Raw genomic sequence first — 19,707 nt, 5'->3', positions numbered from 1 at the left:
ATAGGCCTAGACTGCTGGAGGACATAGGGACCAACTTTTTATCATTCTGCTTATTCCTATCTATTCTCCCACTCTGCAGAATTTGTCATTTCAGGCTCTAACATTCTGCTCTCTTTGCTTTTTCTCATAGTAGCTTTGCCTCGTCTGTTCCTGTTTGGCTGTGACACCGTTCTGGAAGGAAATATCAGCTGTGCTGCTGCCATCAACACCTACAGTATGTTTATACTGTAGATGTTGAAGCTTGGCCTGTTTGTCAGTGTAGTCCTGTTTCTCTGACTGTGACTGAATGTGTGTGCTCTCTTTCATCCTCTGACATGGGAGCTGGCTCAGAGCTCCTCTGCCTGGCTGTGTGTTTCCTGGACCGGGCCGCCTTTTGTATCATTGCTTCTTTTTCTGTATCAGCCTATGTCTCCTTGAACCCCAGTTGGCCTCTGCAGATGGCCGTTCACACTGAGCCTAGTTCAATTGAAATTGAATTCAAATCACATATATTCAAAATATTGCATTCATAACTATAACTAATTTAAAGGCGAGGGATGAGGGTGAAACTTACTTTTCAAGTTTCATGTTTTGGGCATTGATAGTTTTATATTAAGAAATAAATGTTAAGTCTAGGATTTCTGCCAAAAGGCTTTGAGGTTTACCTAACAAAACAAAACAGGAAAAAAGGGAGCAAAGATGACTTTTTACACATATTAGTTATAGTAGCATCAAAGCACCTCCTTGAGGCAGCCATTTTGAAGCTTCTTCCACACAGCCTTAGTAGAGGGCAAATCTGCCCCCTGGAAGAATTCACTCCGATATAGCAAAAGATCCTCCATGAAACCATAACAGATAGGAAAATATCCATAACTGTGCCATAAATTGTAAATTTACGAGAATATAAATATCTAATTCATGACATAAGAAAGTTTCTTAATGATTTTAAACGTGTTTTTTTTTCTTTCAAATTTGTATTATTAGTATCAGAAAACATATTAGTATGAAACTGAACATTGAGTTTTTATTCTCACAAATTATCAACTTTTCAACATGAGATAATTTCCAAGCTTTTTTTTTTTCTCTGCATAAGGTGGTTTTTGAGTGGTGCTGCCCCTTCAGGATCATTTGGCCCTCACATCCACCTTCTGCTGTCACTATCAAAGAAGTCACACACACACACACATATATATATATATATATATATATATATATATATATATATATATATATATATATATATATGTATATATAATGTTAACTATTGTACAGTATCCCTTTTCCTGCAAATTTTCACTTCTATCAAAGACAGTGAAGTGTAAATCTGCCATTTGAGTGAACTGTTTTGTAATATGCTCTCATAAGGCTGTAATACTCTCCATCTTTTATAGTGGCATGCTAAAAATCAATCAGTCTGTGAACCCTGTCCTGATCTGATTCATGTTTCTTCTTCCTATCCTATTTTCGTTTTCTTTGTCCTGTTTGCTCTATGATCACCTGTAAACAGCACAGTAAGATATGTGTGGCTGTAGATGCCAAAGACCTTCATATCGAGCTAATGTAAAGCTGTTTTCCCTACAGTGGAACGAGAACAGAGGTGGCATAGGAAGCTGTTAATGTAGTTTTCAGCTAAACACAGTAGTGGAAGCCAGCTGTTTTGAACATTTAAATACATATATAATACCGTAAATATTATACAATGTAAATAAAGTATGAATAACTGAGAAAATATGGATGCAAGTACTGTAACAGAACTGATGCAGCAGAGTTGTTTTGAAATTATTCTTCTTTCTTTTCATTCAAGATCCATTGTGTGTGTATTGTTGTTTAATTGAGCTTTGAAGCTATTGTTTGAATGAAATAAATGGAATCAGATGATTATCAATATGGTTTTAATATGATAGGCTGATATGGTGATATGGTCATTTCTCAGCTGCCGCATTGCAGAGCTCTACATTAGAAACTGACATTTTTTCGGGAATCCCACGGGTTACGGGATTCCCGTGGGATGGGAGTCAGTATTAGTAACGATCACGTGATTGGGACGGTACAGGATTAAACATTAATGGGAGCAGACGGGAGCGGGAGCAAACCAATAGTAACTAAAAAAAACTAGGATCGATGCCAAAAAATAAAATAAAATAGAAAGAAAAAAAAAATCCAGTACTGCGCCGCCATTTTGTAGTTTTTTTCCTTGAAGCCTACACTATATTGCGAGTCAAAAAAAACTACACAGGATTTAGAATTTACTCTGGCTCGGGATCGGGACGGGACACAATTTTTTTCTGTGGGAGTGGGACGGGACAGGAGTGAAAATCCACTCCCGTGTCAGTCTCTACTCTACATACAACCATCTAAGGAAACACTAATTGCTAAGGACAATGTAGGGGAACCATTTACCCAACCAATTTTTTTTATTTTAATATTAAAGGAAGATGGAGTACCAGGAAAGGGCCCAAAAAATGCATAGGGAGACAATGTAAACTCCATACAAAAAGATAGCTGGCTTGGGTTTGAACCCAGGTATCTTTGCACAGGGTCCTGACGTCAAAACAGCCTGTTTTAATTATTGTCAAAAAAACAGACTGCTTTCAGCCTAATATCACTTTGAGGAGTAGTTTTGTCATTTAGATATTGTCCATTTAAACTTCTATCCTATTTGATCATCTATGTTAATATATGCAGCCCAGTCACTAGCAGTGATTGATCTTATGTGCACAATGTACAATGTGATAATGTACATATATGCATAAATCAGAAGATAAATGCCCTAATACAGCAGGGTTTTTAAGCAACTATAGCTGGTTTTAGTAAAAAAAATTGAAAATCTGGATGTTGTGACTGTTCAGTTTACAGCTTTCAAGTTTCGCTGGTGGTTCTGGCAAAAATAGCAGCACCATGTGCAGGTGAGGCAGCCTAATTAAAAAACTACTAAGAAAAACAATCACAGTCCCTCTCTTCAATACCTCAGGTTTTTTCTAGGCATGTCCTACGTTATTAGGTGACGTAAATGCAAAGAGTTAACATGTTAAATTAATTAACACCAGGTTATTAAAAAATACAAACTTCAAAGAGAAATAAAGTACTTTTCTTTTAAACAACAGGAGGATATGCCCCATTTCTCTGAAATATGATATGTATTTAGTCTTATCAGTATATCATTATAAGTGATTAGGTTAGCTTGGCTTGAGAACAAGACAAAAAGGAAGACAAATTAAGTAGAAGAAGTGCATTTTTAACATTTGGTACCTCATTATAATAAATGCAGATGTGTGTGTGGGGTCTTATCACAGTACCTGTGGTGAACATGGTATCCTGCTGCATTGATAGTCCAGCCCACCTCCTCAGGGTCTGGAATCTTGGCTGTCATGGCGATCAGATGTTGAACATCTCTCCATGTCAACAATGGACTGATGCAAGAGAGAGAAAAACAGGAAGAAAAAAAACATGTCACCTAAACAAACCCATCCATCGATTCATTGAGGAAACATTTAAACTTTGTCAGACAGCGTGATGGGAATCAAACAAAGAGGTGCATGTGTTTCTGTAGGCTTAGATTACAATAACCAAGCTCCCATGTAGAGCTTTTACTGGATCGCTGCAAAGATTTATTGATGCATAAGCTGCTGCAAAGAGACACTATACCCTTAAAAGCAGGTGCTCTATACATAAAAGGGCCTCTTTAGGTCAGGGCTACATTACTGATAATGGTGTCACTAAAAACTGTGAATCCAACAAAGAATATCTGATTCTTTACAAAAGAGTCAGAAGAGCCAAATGCAGCAAAAGTCCTCTTTTTAATCCCAAGCAGGGGAATTCTAATAGAGCCGACTCAAGTGTCATGTCAAGCAATATACTAATGGAATCCAATTAAGACCTTTAAACTGCGCAGAGAGCTGGAGGATATTAGCTCAGTTTTCTATAACAAAAGACCAAAGGGTCGTCAACCGGGGTTTTTTTTTCCTTCCATCCTATGAAAAGTATAAAGGAAATTAGTTTTTTTTTCCAGCTTTATCCACTCTTTATTGTTCTCTAAGAAAATGATTTGAATGAAAACTCTTCAGCTGCCTGATCATTTTTATTTCTGAGGAGAAATGCCACTGATCTCAGCTTCAACATCTGCCCACAGACAGACACACTCTGGGGGCACAGCTGGAGAGAAGGACGGCTCTGAAAGCAAAGCAACACTTTTAGCCCTAATTTCTACCATCAATGTCAAAGCTAGCAAAGGTTAGGAAAAATTGGGACTTTAAACACGACAGAGATACCAAGGAAATTATTTAATCCAATTCTGAATACTATGGAGGTCAAAAATGACGATTAAGTTAGCATAAAACAACTCACCCTTTTCGATCTCAACATGGGACATGCTTTCTTAACAGAATCACAAATGCTTAAAATTTCAATTAATATACAAATGAATGCAAAATAAATTACCCAAATGTAGCGGTTTGACAATCTTATAAGGTTGTCTGAGTAATTACTTTTTTAATGTGCATATAGTCCAGAAATCAAAAATGAACTGCGGCAAAAAGATGCTGGTCTTTCATATCGATATTAGACATGTACTGATACGTCGGTCAACCGATATATCTGTTCAATATTTTTTTTTCTTGTATTAGCTTTGAGCATTACATAAATCTATTTTCTGATTCATTCACTTATTCAGCAGCCATGCGATGAGATCAGGTGAAGCAGCTGCATTGCCACTCTTCTACTATCAGTTGTTAATGCTTTGTTTGTCTATTCACTTTTTTTTGTTTTAACTAAGACCTATTTTACATTTGTTAACATTATTTCTTTTTATCATGTAAATGGAGGAAGAAAAAGCATTAATCCCCCCCCACAAAAATTGGAAGTTTATATATCGAACAGATAATGAGAGAATAATCGGCATCAGCTTTAAAAAAATTCATCTGTCATTCATTTATTGGTGGATCTTTAACTTAAGCTGTTGTATATAGAAACAGTGTTTGAGTATTGTTAGCCCTAATGCAGTGGCTTTTATATATTATGAAGTATTTGACATTTTGCCACAATTTACTTTTTTTGCATAAATTTTGATATGCATGATCAGGTAAAGGTAGTGCATAGCTGCGTGGTGTGGAAAAGATGCATCATTTGAAAAGAATTAAAAAACTGTTTGGAACCGTAGAAAGTGAAAGGTGAAAGTGTATTCAGCAAGCTTCAGTCAATAATTAATTATTTATACTTTTGCTCCAATTACAGGTGCAGCTCTTTTGGAGGTTATTACCATCCAGGGACTTTGACCTTATTTGGTACATTTGAATGAAAATCTCTGCTTGCATACAAATTCCAGTTTTGGCATAAATTTCAATTTCTTGTGGTTCTTGTCTTTGACTGACTCACAAATGTGCTTTGATCTAAACCAGGTGTTCCCAAAACTTTCAGCCCACGTCCCCCAAGGTGATGGTGCAAGGGGCTTGCGACTCCCCCACTTAAATGACTATAGACATTGCGGGCAACCGCGCACACACTATAGGCATATCCAAACATGAGCATATTGACAAAAAAAATAAACAACATCCATAACATTATTCTACAGTAATTTACTCATTACTTTAATCTGAACTTAACCTCTCCTAATAGGATGGACATGCGATATGTTTGGAGCACAGCAAGTCCAATCTCGGTTTAATGTCGGAGACCGCTACTCAGAGATCATCCTCCACATTCAGTCACCATTTGTATTTATTCTTAAGGTACATCAGTGCAGAGAAAGTATTTTCGCAAAAGTAGGTACTGCCAAACGGCATCAGCACATCAAAAGCCACCCTGTATAGCCGTGGTTATTCCAGCTCAACTGAAATCCAAAACTCAGCCAGCGTCTTAGAAGTAAACGCTGTCTTTAAGGATCGGTCGCTATTTCTAATCGTTTTAAAATTTTAATTTTATTTCTGGAAATCAACTTGCGATCCCCCCCCACTCTGGCTTCTCCTACCCCAAATTCGGGAATCACTGATCTAAACCATTGCCTTGCAGTTTAGCTCTGGCTGTTTGCTTCGGGTCGATCTCCAACCTCCACCTGAGTATCGAGCCTTCTGCAACCTCTGAAAGGTTTTCTTCCAGGCTTTATCAGTATTTAACTCCAAAAATCTTTCTAGCTTCTATTTCCTTGTGAGATATGAAAAAACATATTTCACACAGCACGACTGCTAACACCATGTTTCTAACAGGAAATCATAAAAATAAAAAACAACACAAATCCCAATCATTTCTCCGTTTTAATATTAACACTGCATCTGTATACATCTTCCACTGTAGGTAGGTCTTCATAGTTTCACTGGTGAAACTTTCTAATAAGGTGGGAAGGAAAGACCTTGTCAAAGAACAAGATAACAAGTACCCTCTTCATTATTCTGCTCTTGGGTGTTCAGAAAGCACCAGGCACAGATATAAACCGATGGATTCCATTCACGTATTTGAAAAACTAAGCAGAACCAAAGTGAGGAAAGAAGCTTTCATCAAGAGCATAAAACAAAACCACAGCAAGAGGCAACTAAAACAACATGATAGGAATAATACCAGTAACACTAATAATAGATGGATGGAATGAAACAAAACACAAAGCACAAACAATTATTTTAAGCCTTAATTTCAAAGGGATTGGAGAATGTGCGTGTTTATGAGTGGAGTGAGCTTGGTGCTGTTGAACTGTTGCTGCTCCCTGCACGCGGCGGCGTGTGAGCGTGCGTGTTGGATATTAGTGGCAGCAGCGTGATTCTGCTGTGTGCACTCCCCCACCTCTATCATAAGCACCACCACCACCATCACCCCTCTGGTGGAATCAGAGAAAGCCCCGCGGCCCCGGCTGGTTTGCATAAAGCAAACAAAATTAAATTTGCTTTGCTAAATCAAAGCATGTATGGTATTCCAAGCTGCTCTCTCTGGGACAAATTACTTCAAACGGCCTCCTTTGTATCATAACAGAATTAGAAAAAAATAAAAAATCAGCCCAATCAGTGGCACTCCAAAACCCTCGACTCAGGAATTAATTATTGAACCGAGGGCTTTTCTCTCTCCTGGCAGTCTGTGACACAGATCTATTTATTTTGGAGAAGTCGTTTTACTCTTAAAAGCACACTGTTGGCTGAGAACATAGCTATCTCCTTCTCTTTTAGAGTTCTCTCTCCTCTTTGCAGCACAACCCCTGAAGGGAATGTGAATAGGTTTAGACTGCAAAATTAGTCTGAAAACTTCACAACCATTGCATACCATGGTGCTGGTTAAACACAGGAATTACTTCTGCTGTAATGGACTCTAGATGAACTGAACCTTTAGCTGAGTTTCTGCTTCTTTTTACAAAAGGTCCCGTTCTATAAAACAACTGCACTGAGACTAAAGGATTTCAGCCTTTAATTATTAAGAACAACACTTTGATTACTTGTGACTTTCTATATGAATATGAATAAATTTATAATAAGCCATTGATTATTAGAAATGTTTCAACAAGTATAATTTAAAATAACAATACAGTAAAAATGACCTTCCTACACATAGATTTCTTCTGAATTTGCTATTTTTTGTCACAGTTAAATATTCCAGAAGAAATTACCGTAAGTGCAGTAATATAAAATCATCATCTAATAGACACCCTAGGCCAGGGGTAACCAATTAAAAATCAACGGAGTCCGAATAAAGAAAATCTTCAACCAGTAAAGGTCTGGAGACCATTTTAATTATAATCTGTTACTTTAAACACTAAAATAAAATTTGGTTTTTATGCATTCATGTTATACATAAATAAAAATATATGAAAAGAAAGAAGAGAACATTTTTTTCATTATAAAATCTAAACTTATAAAACACCTAAACTGACGTTTGTTTTTTTCTTTTTTCTTTTTTATGGGTTAATGAGAGCAGTGGGCTTCAGGCTGACCTGCAAGGTTTTAAACATTGGTTTTTGAGCCATTCTAAAGCACATATCAAGGTAACACTACGACAATACTAAAAACCTCTCTCACCACTGGCATCCAAGTCAAACTAAGCAAAACAATCTCCAAGTCAATTATCTGGCCCCGATAGCTGGGACTGAGATGTATTTAAAGCATCAGGAGCAGGTGGGTGAGATGAATGGTAATTGGAAACCAGGCATAGTAAGGCAGGTGAATGAAATTAACAATAGGTCAGCAATTAGAGTCATGATCATGATATTCTGATCATATCTTAATTTGCATTAATATTGTGAACAATTTTTATTTTTCTATTCCAACAGAATAAAAGTAAGAGTCTTGATTAAAAAAGAAAAAGTATTCAGCAAAGTACAGATCTTCAAAATACTCAAGTAAATGTAATAAGTTTCTTTACCCTTCTGTTTGTTGGTAATGGCTTTCCTGGTTGATTATTTCCCAAACCATTAGAAATTAATTTATAATAACCATTTTCAAGGGGTTTCAGATGGAATTTAATCTTTTTATTGAGTGACAGTGTTGTCAAATGTTAATTACATTTTAAACTCTTTAAACTCTTCTGACTCTCTTCTGACACACTATGCGAAGTGGACCTAAAACTTTGGTAAAACATCAACTTTTGATTTATAGACATTGTATGATGACTATTTACCACTAAATCGGTGATGACCTGCAGCAATAAGCAACTTCATCTGCAGGCGCTGCATCAGTGTGTGACAAGGACTCTGAAAACCCTAGTCCTTAAAAGCTACTGCCCTACAGCCTTTACATGCATCCCTGTTCCAAAAAAACCTGAATAAACACAATGGATCGCTATGATAAAGTAGCGATTCAAATATTTAACTCAGATGTGTTGGAACAACTTTTCTGTGTTCCATCAGTGGTCAATAAATTGATCAGCTGAATTAGACAGCCAAGCAATACCATAACTTAATCTTTATCAACACATAATTTAAACTAGCTTATACAAAATAAAACCCTCCCAAATTATGTTCAATTTACCAAATCAAATTTGCTTCACTAAAGAAAGATTGATCATAACCCTAACCCTACACCTAACCCTAACACAGATAGGTCTGATTTTGACAAGACAAATGTTCTGTCGCCTATAGAAAGTAATAAATTAAACAACAATTTACTCCAAATATAAAAAAGTGCACAACATTAGGGAATTAAGTAGTGGTGTGGTGAGATCCATATTTATTATATTGTATGACTTTCATAAGCTTGATAGACTGCATCAATGCGGTCTCACAATGATTCATATAATTTATTGATGAAGTCTGCAATAGTAAAGAAAGCAGAAAGCAGTCTTACATGCCTCCTAGAGTTCATCGAGATTCTATGGTGTCTTCCAAAATGGCTCATAAGTACTGAATTCTGACTCAACATATATGAGCCATTTCTAAAACCAATGAATTCATAAAAGTCCGGTTATAAGCTACTGTTTCTATAAAAAAATTAATAAGTGACAAGACTTTTGTTAGGGAATGTATTTATTAGCTGCATCAATGGCCACCATAAATCCTCAAAGACATGGAAGGGAGAACATGGATAGACCAGAACTTTAGGAATCACAATCTTTGGAGAGATGGAATCTGTTTCCAGATTTTTTTATTTATTTTTTTTTTTTTTATGTCCTTGGCAGCCTTTTCTATCTGGACTGATTTTCATGAAGTTCAATGAAACATCCGTGTACTAATTATTTCATTCTGACAAACAAAACACAAAAGCTTAACCGCTATGGTGATGAATAGAAACCTCGGCTAGCTGATCAATGGCTCGTAAAAAATTGAAGGCAACCATGTATGAGTATCCTGCAGACCTTTACAGCCGTCTTCCCCCTCGATAAGGCTCACAAAGCACTACAGCAGCCGTCACAGTGAGCACACAACTGTTTACAAATCCCCAGTTAATAGGATCAGGCCTCATTGACTGGGCCACTCCGATGTGTCTGATGTAATCTATTAGCCGTATGATAGCCAGTGTCTCAGTCGAATCGATAAACCTGGGTCTCCGTATTGCTCCACTGTGAACTGTTACTCCACTTTAGCCTCACAAAATGCATGCATGTGTGCACATTCGTGTGTGAGCAGAGGTTTATCTACGTATTCTGTTATTTGGAAGCATAATTATCCTCATTTCAGGATATGTATTTGTTTTTACGCTCTAGGAGAAAGAAATATGTAATGTAGCTGTTAAATCTTAAATATCTTTAGAAGAATAACCCCTTTGTCAATTTTAAATGTGTCCATGTGTTGAATAAACAAGATTACGTGTATCAAGCACACACCTAGTCTATTTACTGTTGTATTATCGTAGAGTGAATCTGGTCAAATACACCATATGTGTTTATTATTACCGCTTGTCATCCATAGCACGTCTAAAAGCACATGTTTGAGCAAGTGTGCATGCTCTGGGTTTGTGTGGGGGAGTATGTCTGTAGCTGGTGTAACTGGGTTTCCAATTAAGTTGAACCAGAGGCTGGATCAATGCAAGTCCTCTGTGTACAGGAATGAACAGCCCCTGGGCCCTCAGAGCATGCCCACGAATAATTTATCACTCACAGTGGGTCCAGGCAGCAAAGAGAAGGAGGAGGAAGAGGACTGGCATGAGGAGAAAGAGCGAGAGAGGATGAGGACAAAGTGTCCAGCCGAGGGGGAGAAAACGCCAAATATGTACAATCAAGAAGATGGTAGAAATGAAAGGGTTGAACTGAACACAGAGAGATCAGGGCTCAGTGGAAAACACTGTCAGCTCTTGATCGTTTGGAGGCATGCCACTTCATGCCCCCTCCCCACCCCATCCCACCATATAGCCATGTTATTCTATCTATTTGACCATGTAATGCACTAAAAAGAATGGAGCACATATTTTCAGACAACTGTTAACAGAACTTAGTATTTTTTTACATGGCAAACAAGGATTAACAGCAGCTCTTCCTGACATCAGCTCTCTGTTCAGAGGTGAACAACAGATTCACACTTTGATTTTATGCATGTTCCATCCAGGAAAACTTGAAGTTTCAGTACCTGTCAGTTATTTTTAGTAATACCGGGCAGTTTGGACCATACAGTAAAACATTTAACAGTTGGCTAAACAAAATTTACAAATACTTTTCGTTAAGTGTGAACTGCCATCAACTCTGTTTAAATACGCATAAATGAGAGTAACATGAATGAGTGCAGCTATTTGACTACGTTTACAAATTGAAAAAGCCAATACTATTAAATGCATGTAAGAGAAACGTCTTGAGAATTTTATATTTTAAATATTTGCTTTTAAAACCTTGACATAAAAACTAAGACATCCACAGAACATCCAGAGTGGTGCAGAATTAAAGTGGTAATTGTACTGAGAAAAAAATGCATATAAATGTTTTTTTTGGCAAAGAACTACAAAACATGGATAATGCATTGTAAGCTCCAAGCCTTTTCGTTTATTTTTAAAACCAACTTCAAAAAGCTAGAACCTAGAAAACAATTTGGTTTAGGAGTTGGAAATGAACTGCAATCCGAAGGAGGCAAGCAATGAGCAGGGTTTATTGAGAACTAAAGAGGAGACAAGATGCATTATGTATTATTTGTTGGTCAGAATGGAGCTCATGAGGAGCAGCAAACAACCCAAACCATCCACAGCTTCGCTCTGTAATGCATTATGGACGTTTGTCACCGTGTGAGTTTTAGGCATTTTGATTCATGCTGATGCCAACCTTACTGAGCATGAGCCTGTCCATTTTATTTTATTTGCATTTTAAAAGTAACTAAAGAAGCATCGAACTCATCACCCAGTGGATTATAATTTGTTGTTTTTTAATCCCACTGTTTCATTTTAGCTATTGAACACTGGTGTGGGTGTAGAAAAAAACATCAACCCAGCCAATATTGCTGTAGTATACTACAGGGATAACCAGCGAAGACCTCATCACTGATAAATGCAGAGACAAAGTGGCATAAAAAGTATTCACACCCCTTAAGGCAGAATCCAGGAGGAGTCCAACTGCAGTTCAGTTTTTTGCAGGGACAGACAGGGGGGGGGGGGGGGGGGGGGGGTGCTGCTGGGCCGCTGACTGGGCCAGAGTTGTCTGTTTGCTTACATTTATTCAAAGCTGAATTATTTATTTAACATCTGAGCCACTAAGTACATATGTTGAACCGAACAGCATCCAAGTAACTAGAAGCTCCTCAAAGCATGATTGTAAAGCCCAATATTGAAGAACCAGCTTTGGACCGATGGTCTTCTCTGTGAAGGTCTGTAAGCTCTGGAACTCACTATAATCGGTCAAGAACCATTTTAAAATGTTCTCTTCCAGGCTGATTAAGGACAAACCAAAGGTGAATTAATTTTTAATTTTAAGTTGGCTAGAATTGTATAAGATTTCAATGTTTTACAGTTTGAATAGGTTTATGTTTCCAATAAAATATTATATATAGAACTCCAAACAATATTGGTAAAGTTAAGTACCAATATTAGCTATCAACTCAACATGCGGGACTTCAATCACATGATTTGTTGTACAGTAGTAGCAATTCAAAATGTCCCCGCTTTCCTTGATGGGTCTTTGACCGGTCCCCTACAATTCCTTTTAAAACATCAATCTTTGTAATAAAATATTCTTTCTGTCAGGATTTTTAGACATTAAGATCAAAAGAGAAGCATCATCTCCTGGTCAGATCCTGTAATTCAGTTAAAGGGTGGAGTCAGAGTAAAAAAATATGCAAGAGGGGGTCCCTCCAGTGGCTGGAAGTTGGAGAAATTTTTTCACTGGGAGTTGGAGGGATGTGGGGTGCTCTGGCATTTGACTGGGAAGGGCCATTTGAATGGCTGCTACTGTAGCACTATTTTGTTTTTTGCATTGTCCCTGTCAAGTAAATATTTAATAAAATAATGAGTTGAACTCAAATCACACTTTCATTTGTTGTCCCCACACAGGGCCACTTAACACACAACATATGACAGCCTGAAAGTAATATGTTAAAAATATGTTGCAATAGTATTTAGGTGCAGAATATGAGTATGCAAAATGTGGAGAAAAAAATGGAAACAATACATAAATGTTTTGCAAGGCAATGTATTCTCAAACAAACCTATGAACATAGAAGCATCAGATGCTGTCTGTGTCAGTGCAGATACTTAGTCTCCCTACCCTATGGATTGTCACAGTTCTCAGTTTGTCTACATCAATCTCCCAGTAGCAAGGCATGGACAGGCAACAAGCTCCATGCAGCTCTGTAATCTCCTCTTAATATGCTGCTCTCTAAGCCTAAATGAGCCCACTTGGAGTGACTGTGCGCAGACTGAGATTCTTCCCATGTTATCGGAACAAGTGTTACTAATGGGTCCATCAATTAAGCGAAGTCCAATAACTGCATGCCTGCAGTCTCTCTTAAACACACTACACCAATTTCGCTCTGATTTCTGTCGCTAATGAGTACGTGTGGGAGCGTGCACCAGTACATGTGTACGTTTTGCACGATCCTAAGGCCACAGGCTGCCTGGATCTGTTTGTCTGCATCTGTTGATATACAGCAGCACTGCATGTGTGGTTCTTCAAAACTGTGTAGGCTGCTGGATACGATTTATGAAAGTGCTTGGAACACACCAGCAGTTAGGTTCTGCGAGAGCTTAATCTGTTCAATGTGCATGTTTCCCACTTTGCAAAACAAGTAGTGCTTGATTTGCATGTATATAAACCGAGGGAAACAAAAACGTAGCAAATAAATCTCTCAAACTGTTTAAATCTTATGCAGAGTATGTCAAAAGCCATCGAACAAATTGTATTGCACTTGTTTATGCATGCATCCACTGTATGCCCGCATGCATTATTTGATAGCCACTCTTCCTGATGCGGGTGAGGAAATGTAGCTCTGGGAAGTAACAGTTTTACATACAAAGAGCCTTTAGATTTACCTTAACTCGTGTAACAAATAGAGTAGACCATTCATCAAAAAGGCTTTATTCTGCCCCTGATTAAAGGTGTTCATACATAAATTCACACAGGGGTCATTGCTTTTTGGTATGTTGGAAATGTAAAGGGTGTATAACTTAGTTAAAAGGAACAGATTTGAGAAAAAAAAGAATAACTAAATAACACTTGTCGGCATGGTGATGCAGGTTGTAGCACCTTTGCCTTGCAGCAAGAAGGTCCTGGGGCTGATGCTCAGCCCAGGGTATTCCTGCAGGGAGTTTGCATGTTCCCCCTGTGCTCGTTCTGCCTACACACGGCCAAAAAACATGACTGTTGGCATAATTGGTGTCTCTGAGAAGTCCTTAGGTGTACATGCATGGGTGTGTGTCTCTGTGTTGACATGTGACCTTTTCAGAGTGCACCCTATCTTTCGCCCATAGATTGCTAGAGGGGGGCACCATCCCCACCACGGTCCTGACCAATAAGCAGAAGAAGATGGATGAATTCTTTTAAAAGGTAATTTTTTGCTGTTTACATAGTCTGCTGTCACATTTTATCTCCTGAAAGATGAAGTGCATAGCTGTGTTTTGTGTTTACATTCAAGTTCAGTTCATCCCACACACTATCCAGGACTTTTATGGAGGTCATTTTGTTCCATTACTGTTACAAGTAAAGAAAACTTTTTTGGAAAATGTTTTAATCAAGAATTATTTATATTATTTTTGATTGATGTGATTTTTCAGATTTTTTTTTTTCAGATTTTATATTTGTACTTTTTTTAGTTTTATTTTTTGCTTTACAGCTTTGATCAATGGTCAACGTGTGCATAAAGAGCCACTGTTTTTACTTGGCTTGAGGTGAAAAGAACGTGGTTTGTGATCAATGTAAAAAGACTGATTAATAAAACTCAAACTGAAAAACAGAAAAGCGAAAAAAAAAATCCCACGAAATCTAAGAAGACAGAAAAGTTACTTTTAAGTTTTCATATCTGATTTGCGTTTCTTTTCAAATTTCAATTTACAAAATGTGTTTTCTTTTTTTTTTTTTTTTACTTCCATTTACAACACATTTCCTTTGCTTGGAGCAACAGTGGAACAAAATTCCCTCCACAGTCTTTTACCTTTTTTAGTTGTATTCTTTTGTAGCTTTGATCAAACTCAGTAAGAAGTTCATACTGACCATCGATCAATCCATAGCTCACTTGGGGACTTTTTGTATCTTCTTTACCAAAGTCATTTTTTAGTGTCTTTGAAATCTTCTGAAGCAACAGCGCTGAAAAAAATCATCTTAGAGCATGAGATCACTTATAGTTATTTTAATTAGTTTCATAATCTAGTTCATAAATTCACTTGTCTGCACTTTGGAAATGTGGTGTAACTTTAGTTTATGTGGAAGAAGTATATTATATTATTCAACATGATTAGCTTCTATCAAACATATTATAAATAAAACATATTTGAGCTTTTTTGTAGTTATTTGATTTTATAAGGAATCAGTAGGACAGATATAAAAGGACTGGGAAAAATATATCAATAAGGTTACTTCTATGAAACAAATACAAAATAGAGAGACGTTAAAATACAAGATTAGCACAATAAGAGGACAAATTAAATAAAATTATAGTTAAGTTATAACAAACACTAAAATAAGACTATAACTTGATATGTTTAATGATAAATTGCTAAATAAATTACAAAATTAAAATAATAAATAAATTATTTGTCAAGCTTTATTTTTCTCGCCATGTTTCTATTTATGGCATAGCTGGTCCTCCATAAACACTCACCCCCTCTTATACCAAGGGGCCGTTCTAAAAACCCCCAAAAAAGGATTTGAAAGTAACTTTGATGTGTTTTTATGTTTTATTTTTTTCAAATTTTAAACATTTTTTAAAGTTCTTGTATTTTATTTTTTTTCAAATTTGACGTTTTTACTTTGAGTTTTACGAATATATTTATTTTTTCCAAATTGCGTTTTAGAAGTCACATTTACTGCACTTCTGGGGTTGGGATTTGTTCTGGAGTGACGAGAGAAGATGCATTTCTATTGGTCTGCTTGGTGTTAGCAACAACATGTTTAATGGTCTACAGCGAATGTTTGCATTGGGCTTTAAGTCAAGAGATTGAGAACCATAAAATGCAAATTGAAAAGAATGCAATTCATAAAAGTCAAACTAAAAAAAGAGAAATTTGAATAATAAAATATGAAAATAACTAAACGGCAGCTTATTAAAAGAGGAATAAAAATGTATTGTAATTTAAACAAACATGGTGTTGGAATCTGGAGGTCTGTCCACTTTCTCCACCAGAGGGCGTATGAGATCTCCTGGAGCCGGAGCTGATTGCACCACCTGTCGCTCATCTGCTCATCAGGAGATCCGTATTTAAGGAGGCAGAGGACTTCTCTCCAGTGCCAGAGTGTTTGCCAGTAACAGTTAGCAAGCCTGAGCCAACCAGCCTGTCTGAACCTCTGACTCCCTGAAAACCTGAACCTGATCTGTTTTCTCCTCTCTGCTTCCTAGATTGAAGCTGCCTGAAACCTGAAACCCTGAAGAGTTTCTCTGCCGGTGATCTGCCTGTCCGTTCTCAGAAGAACTCTGGAGAATTATTCCTGTCAAAGATCTGCCTGCCCGCTCTCAGAAGACTCTGGGAAGAAACCCCAATCTGTGATCTGCCAGCACTCTAACTAAGCTCTGCCTCCGCCTAGCCCTCAGCCTGCCGACAGCCTCTAGACTCTCAAGGTTCCCCCCCTCTGCCGCTCTGCTCTACTCCAGAACAGGTACAGCCCTGCACACTCACATCCTGCAAAATACCTGGATCTCCGCTAACCCCTCTGTCCCCCTCTGCAGTGAGCCCACTCGTGACCAGTCCTGGATCTGATTAATCAGTGTGCTTTTCAGAACCCACTCGTGACCAAACGAGTTTCCCTTTGGATCTGTTCATTTATTGTGTTGAAACTCATCAATAAATCTTTGAACTTTTCTCCTGCCTCTGAGTGTTCTGCATGTGGGTTAGACACCTTAAACCAAAATGACACAAAGTGAGATGCTTTGTTGTCAATGTACAGCACTATTAAGTACAATTAACTGTTTTCAACAAAATTTCCAGGAGCAGCTAAAATACCTACATAAAATAACAAACTATTTAAGAGACGGCTTAAAAACTGCAGGGATATAGCATATCAAAATATATATCTGCTAAAAGGTATTTAAGTGGAATAGACATGCAGACGATCCATCTTTCTAGTCAGGCTGATTACACCTATAACCTAAAAGTGACCCGCAGAAGCAAAGAATCAGATGGAATCACATAAAAGCTGAATGTCCAGCTCATCTCCGGAAAACAGATAGTCAGACTGATGAATGGATGTAGAGAAACAAAGATAAAGTGACAGAGAGGCTGACAGAGTGATAAAGTGAGCGATACAAACGATCAGAGAATGACTGACAAACAGAATGAGTGAGGGATTGCTTCAGCTTGAAGATTTGTTTGACAAGATGTATGGATGGAGACGGATGGAAACACAACACAAAAGAGAAAGAGAGAGGCCAGAGAAAGGTGGGCAGACAGCGACGCTCTGACACTGCAGCGTAGAGCCACTAAATTTTATACATAAAATGGTCAGACTGTTAGGCCAATGAATCAAAAATTCGATGTATAAAGTTATATGCCATCATAATCTAAATATCTGCTAGAGGATTACAAATGTGTGTTAAAATGCATCTCTTAGTGCTTAGTGATAAGTTTGCAAAGCAGATTCGCAATCAACATTATTGATTTCAAGTGACACATGGGAGAACTTAATAAGAAGAATCATTGAAGAATAACTTTATGAAAGCAGCTCTCACATTTAGGCTAAACAGCGCTGGTTTCCTTTGTTGTATAGGGGAAATTATTCAGACAAATAAGCTAATATTCTACACAGATAACAGATAATCTGACTACATAGGGAAATAAACTTTCAATGATTTCATGTGCTAAATGTTGAAAAGCTTTTTAAAACAATTTGGCCCTCATGATATATTACATAATAATAAAGGAGGTCAAGGTCAAAGATGTAATTTACATCCCAGAAATGGTTAAAAACATGGCTAGTGTTTTGTGATTCCTATGAATAAGAATAAAAATCCACAAATGAAGAAAACATGGAGCAGAGATGAACCCTCCTACTAGAGTCTAACATGCCAAAATGAGTCCAAAAAGGCATCAATGACTCATCCAGGATGTCATATGAACCAGGGACTGTATCTAAAGCAAAGCTTGACAGTATCTATGACTCAATAAATACGACAAACCAGAGACAAAACAGTTTCGATTTCAGACTTGAAAACTGTTGATGATTGAAATAGGAAACAAAGGCCAAACCTACATTTCCCTAAAGAAATTGTGATGATGCCCAAGAGTTTTGGTAAAATATTCTCTGGATGCATTAGACAAAAGGAAAGTTGTTTGTGTGAGTTGTTAAATCGACTCATTGACTTGAAAGCTATCCATCACACCAAGCATGCTTCTAGCAACAGTTGAGAGGAAAACTCCCCTTTAACAGGAAGAAACCTCCAGCAAAACCAGAATCAGTGTGAGCGGCCATCTGCCGATGCCGACTGGAGTTCAAGGAGACAGAAACAGATGTACAGAAGGAGGATATGATGCAAAAGGCGACTGTCAACCATATCCACAGGCGGACCATCCCAGAAACACACAGCCAGGCAGATGAATTCTGAGCGAGCTGCCATGTCAGAGGATGAAAGAGAGCAAATAGAGCCAGTCACAACAAGAGAAGCACAGCTGATATTTCTCTCCAGGATGTTGTCACAGCCAAACGGGAACAGACCAGATGAAGCTACTATGATGAGTAAAAACAGAGAGAACAATTTGTTAGGAACCGATACAGTTTAACAAATTCTGCTGAGTGGGAGAATATAGAATGAAGCAGAATGATGAAAATAGGTATCTATGTCCTCCAGCAGTCTAAGCCTATAGCAGCATAAGTGTAGAGATAGCTCAGGACACCTGTGCCAATCAAACTATAAGCTTTATCAAAAAGGAAAGCTTGAAGCCTAGCTTTAAAAATAGACGATGTCTGCCTCAAAGACTAATTAACTAACGAACAAATGTGCTCGCTCCTTTTCAATACTGTTATGGACTCTCAACCCAATTTTCCTTTTTTTTTTTTTTTTTGCTGCAGAATAAAACTGGATTTAAAAAAATATTTTATACCAACATCCAATCTCATGGAAACACTATATGCTTTGCTGTCAATCAGAAAGAAACATTTGTCTAAAACTAAAATAATTTCTACACTGCAAAAAATAGAAAATCTAAATAAGTAATTTTTTCCTAAACTAATTGCATTTGCTCTTGAATTGAGGAGGTATGTGAGACATTTTGCCAAAAGAAACAAGATAATTTACATTTAAAATAAGAAAAAGCAACTGCATTGTCTTATTACAAGTTTATATTATCTAATTATCTTATTTCAAGAGTAAAAATCCTAATTCCATTGGCAAATCATCCCATTTACCTACTAAAATTAAGGGTAAATACAGTTGATTTAAGAAATTTTTTCTTATATCTAGATAATTTTTGCAGTGTAGAATTAAAAATAAATATGATTATAAAAATGGTATCTGTTCCTGCACTGCAAAAATGATCTAGAAAGAAGCAAAAATTTCCTAAATTAAGGCTAAAGTATTTTTACTCTTGGAATCAGATAATTAGATAATATGCAGTAAAAAAAAAAGACAATGCAAAATGTAAATTGTCTTATTCCATTGGAAAAGTATCTCACTTACCTCCTCAATTCAAGAAAAAAATGCACTTAATTTAATTGTAGTGTGTGTAGAATTGGTAAAACCCAACATATATATATATATATATATATATATATATA

General features: G+C 37.1%; 1 protein-coding gene across 1 annotated transcript in view; it reads right to left on the bottom strand.

The window, feature by feature from the left end:
- Positions 1-19,707, bottom strand: part of LOC107088562 (neuroendocrine convertase 2-like) — a 319,033-nt gene that overhangs the window by 96,781 nt on the left and 202,545 nt on the right. The window contains exon 14 of the mRNA XM_015380822.1: positions 3,276-3,389. Within this exon, the coding sequence (XP_015236308.1) occupies positions 3,276-3,389 (114 nt within the window). The remainder of the gene's footprint in view (positions 1-3,275; positions 3,390-19,707) is intronic.

The sequence above is a fragment of the Cyprinodon variegatus genome, unplaced genomic scaffold (assembly GCF_000732505.1).
Source record: "Cyprinodon variegatus isolate N-32 unplaced genomic scaffold, C_variegatus-1.0 Scaffold222, whole genome shotgun sequence".
In the NCBI taxonomy this organism is placed as follows: Eukaryota; Metazoa; Chordata; class Actinopteri; order Cyprinodontiformes; family Cyprinodontidae; genus Cyprinodon; species Cyprinodon variegatus.
Note: the sequence above shows the minus strand (reverse complement) of the source record. Positions and strands in the feature narration are given on the sequence as shown.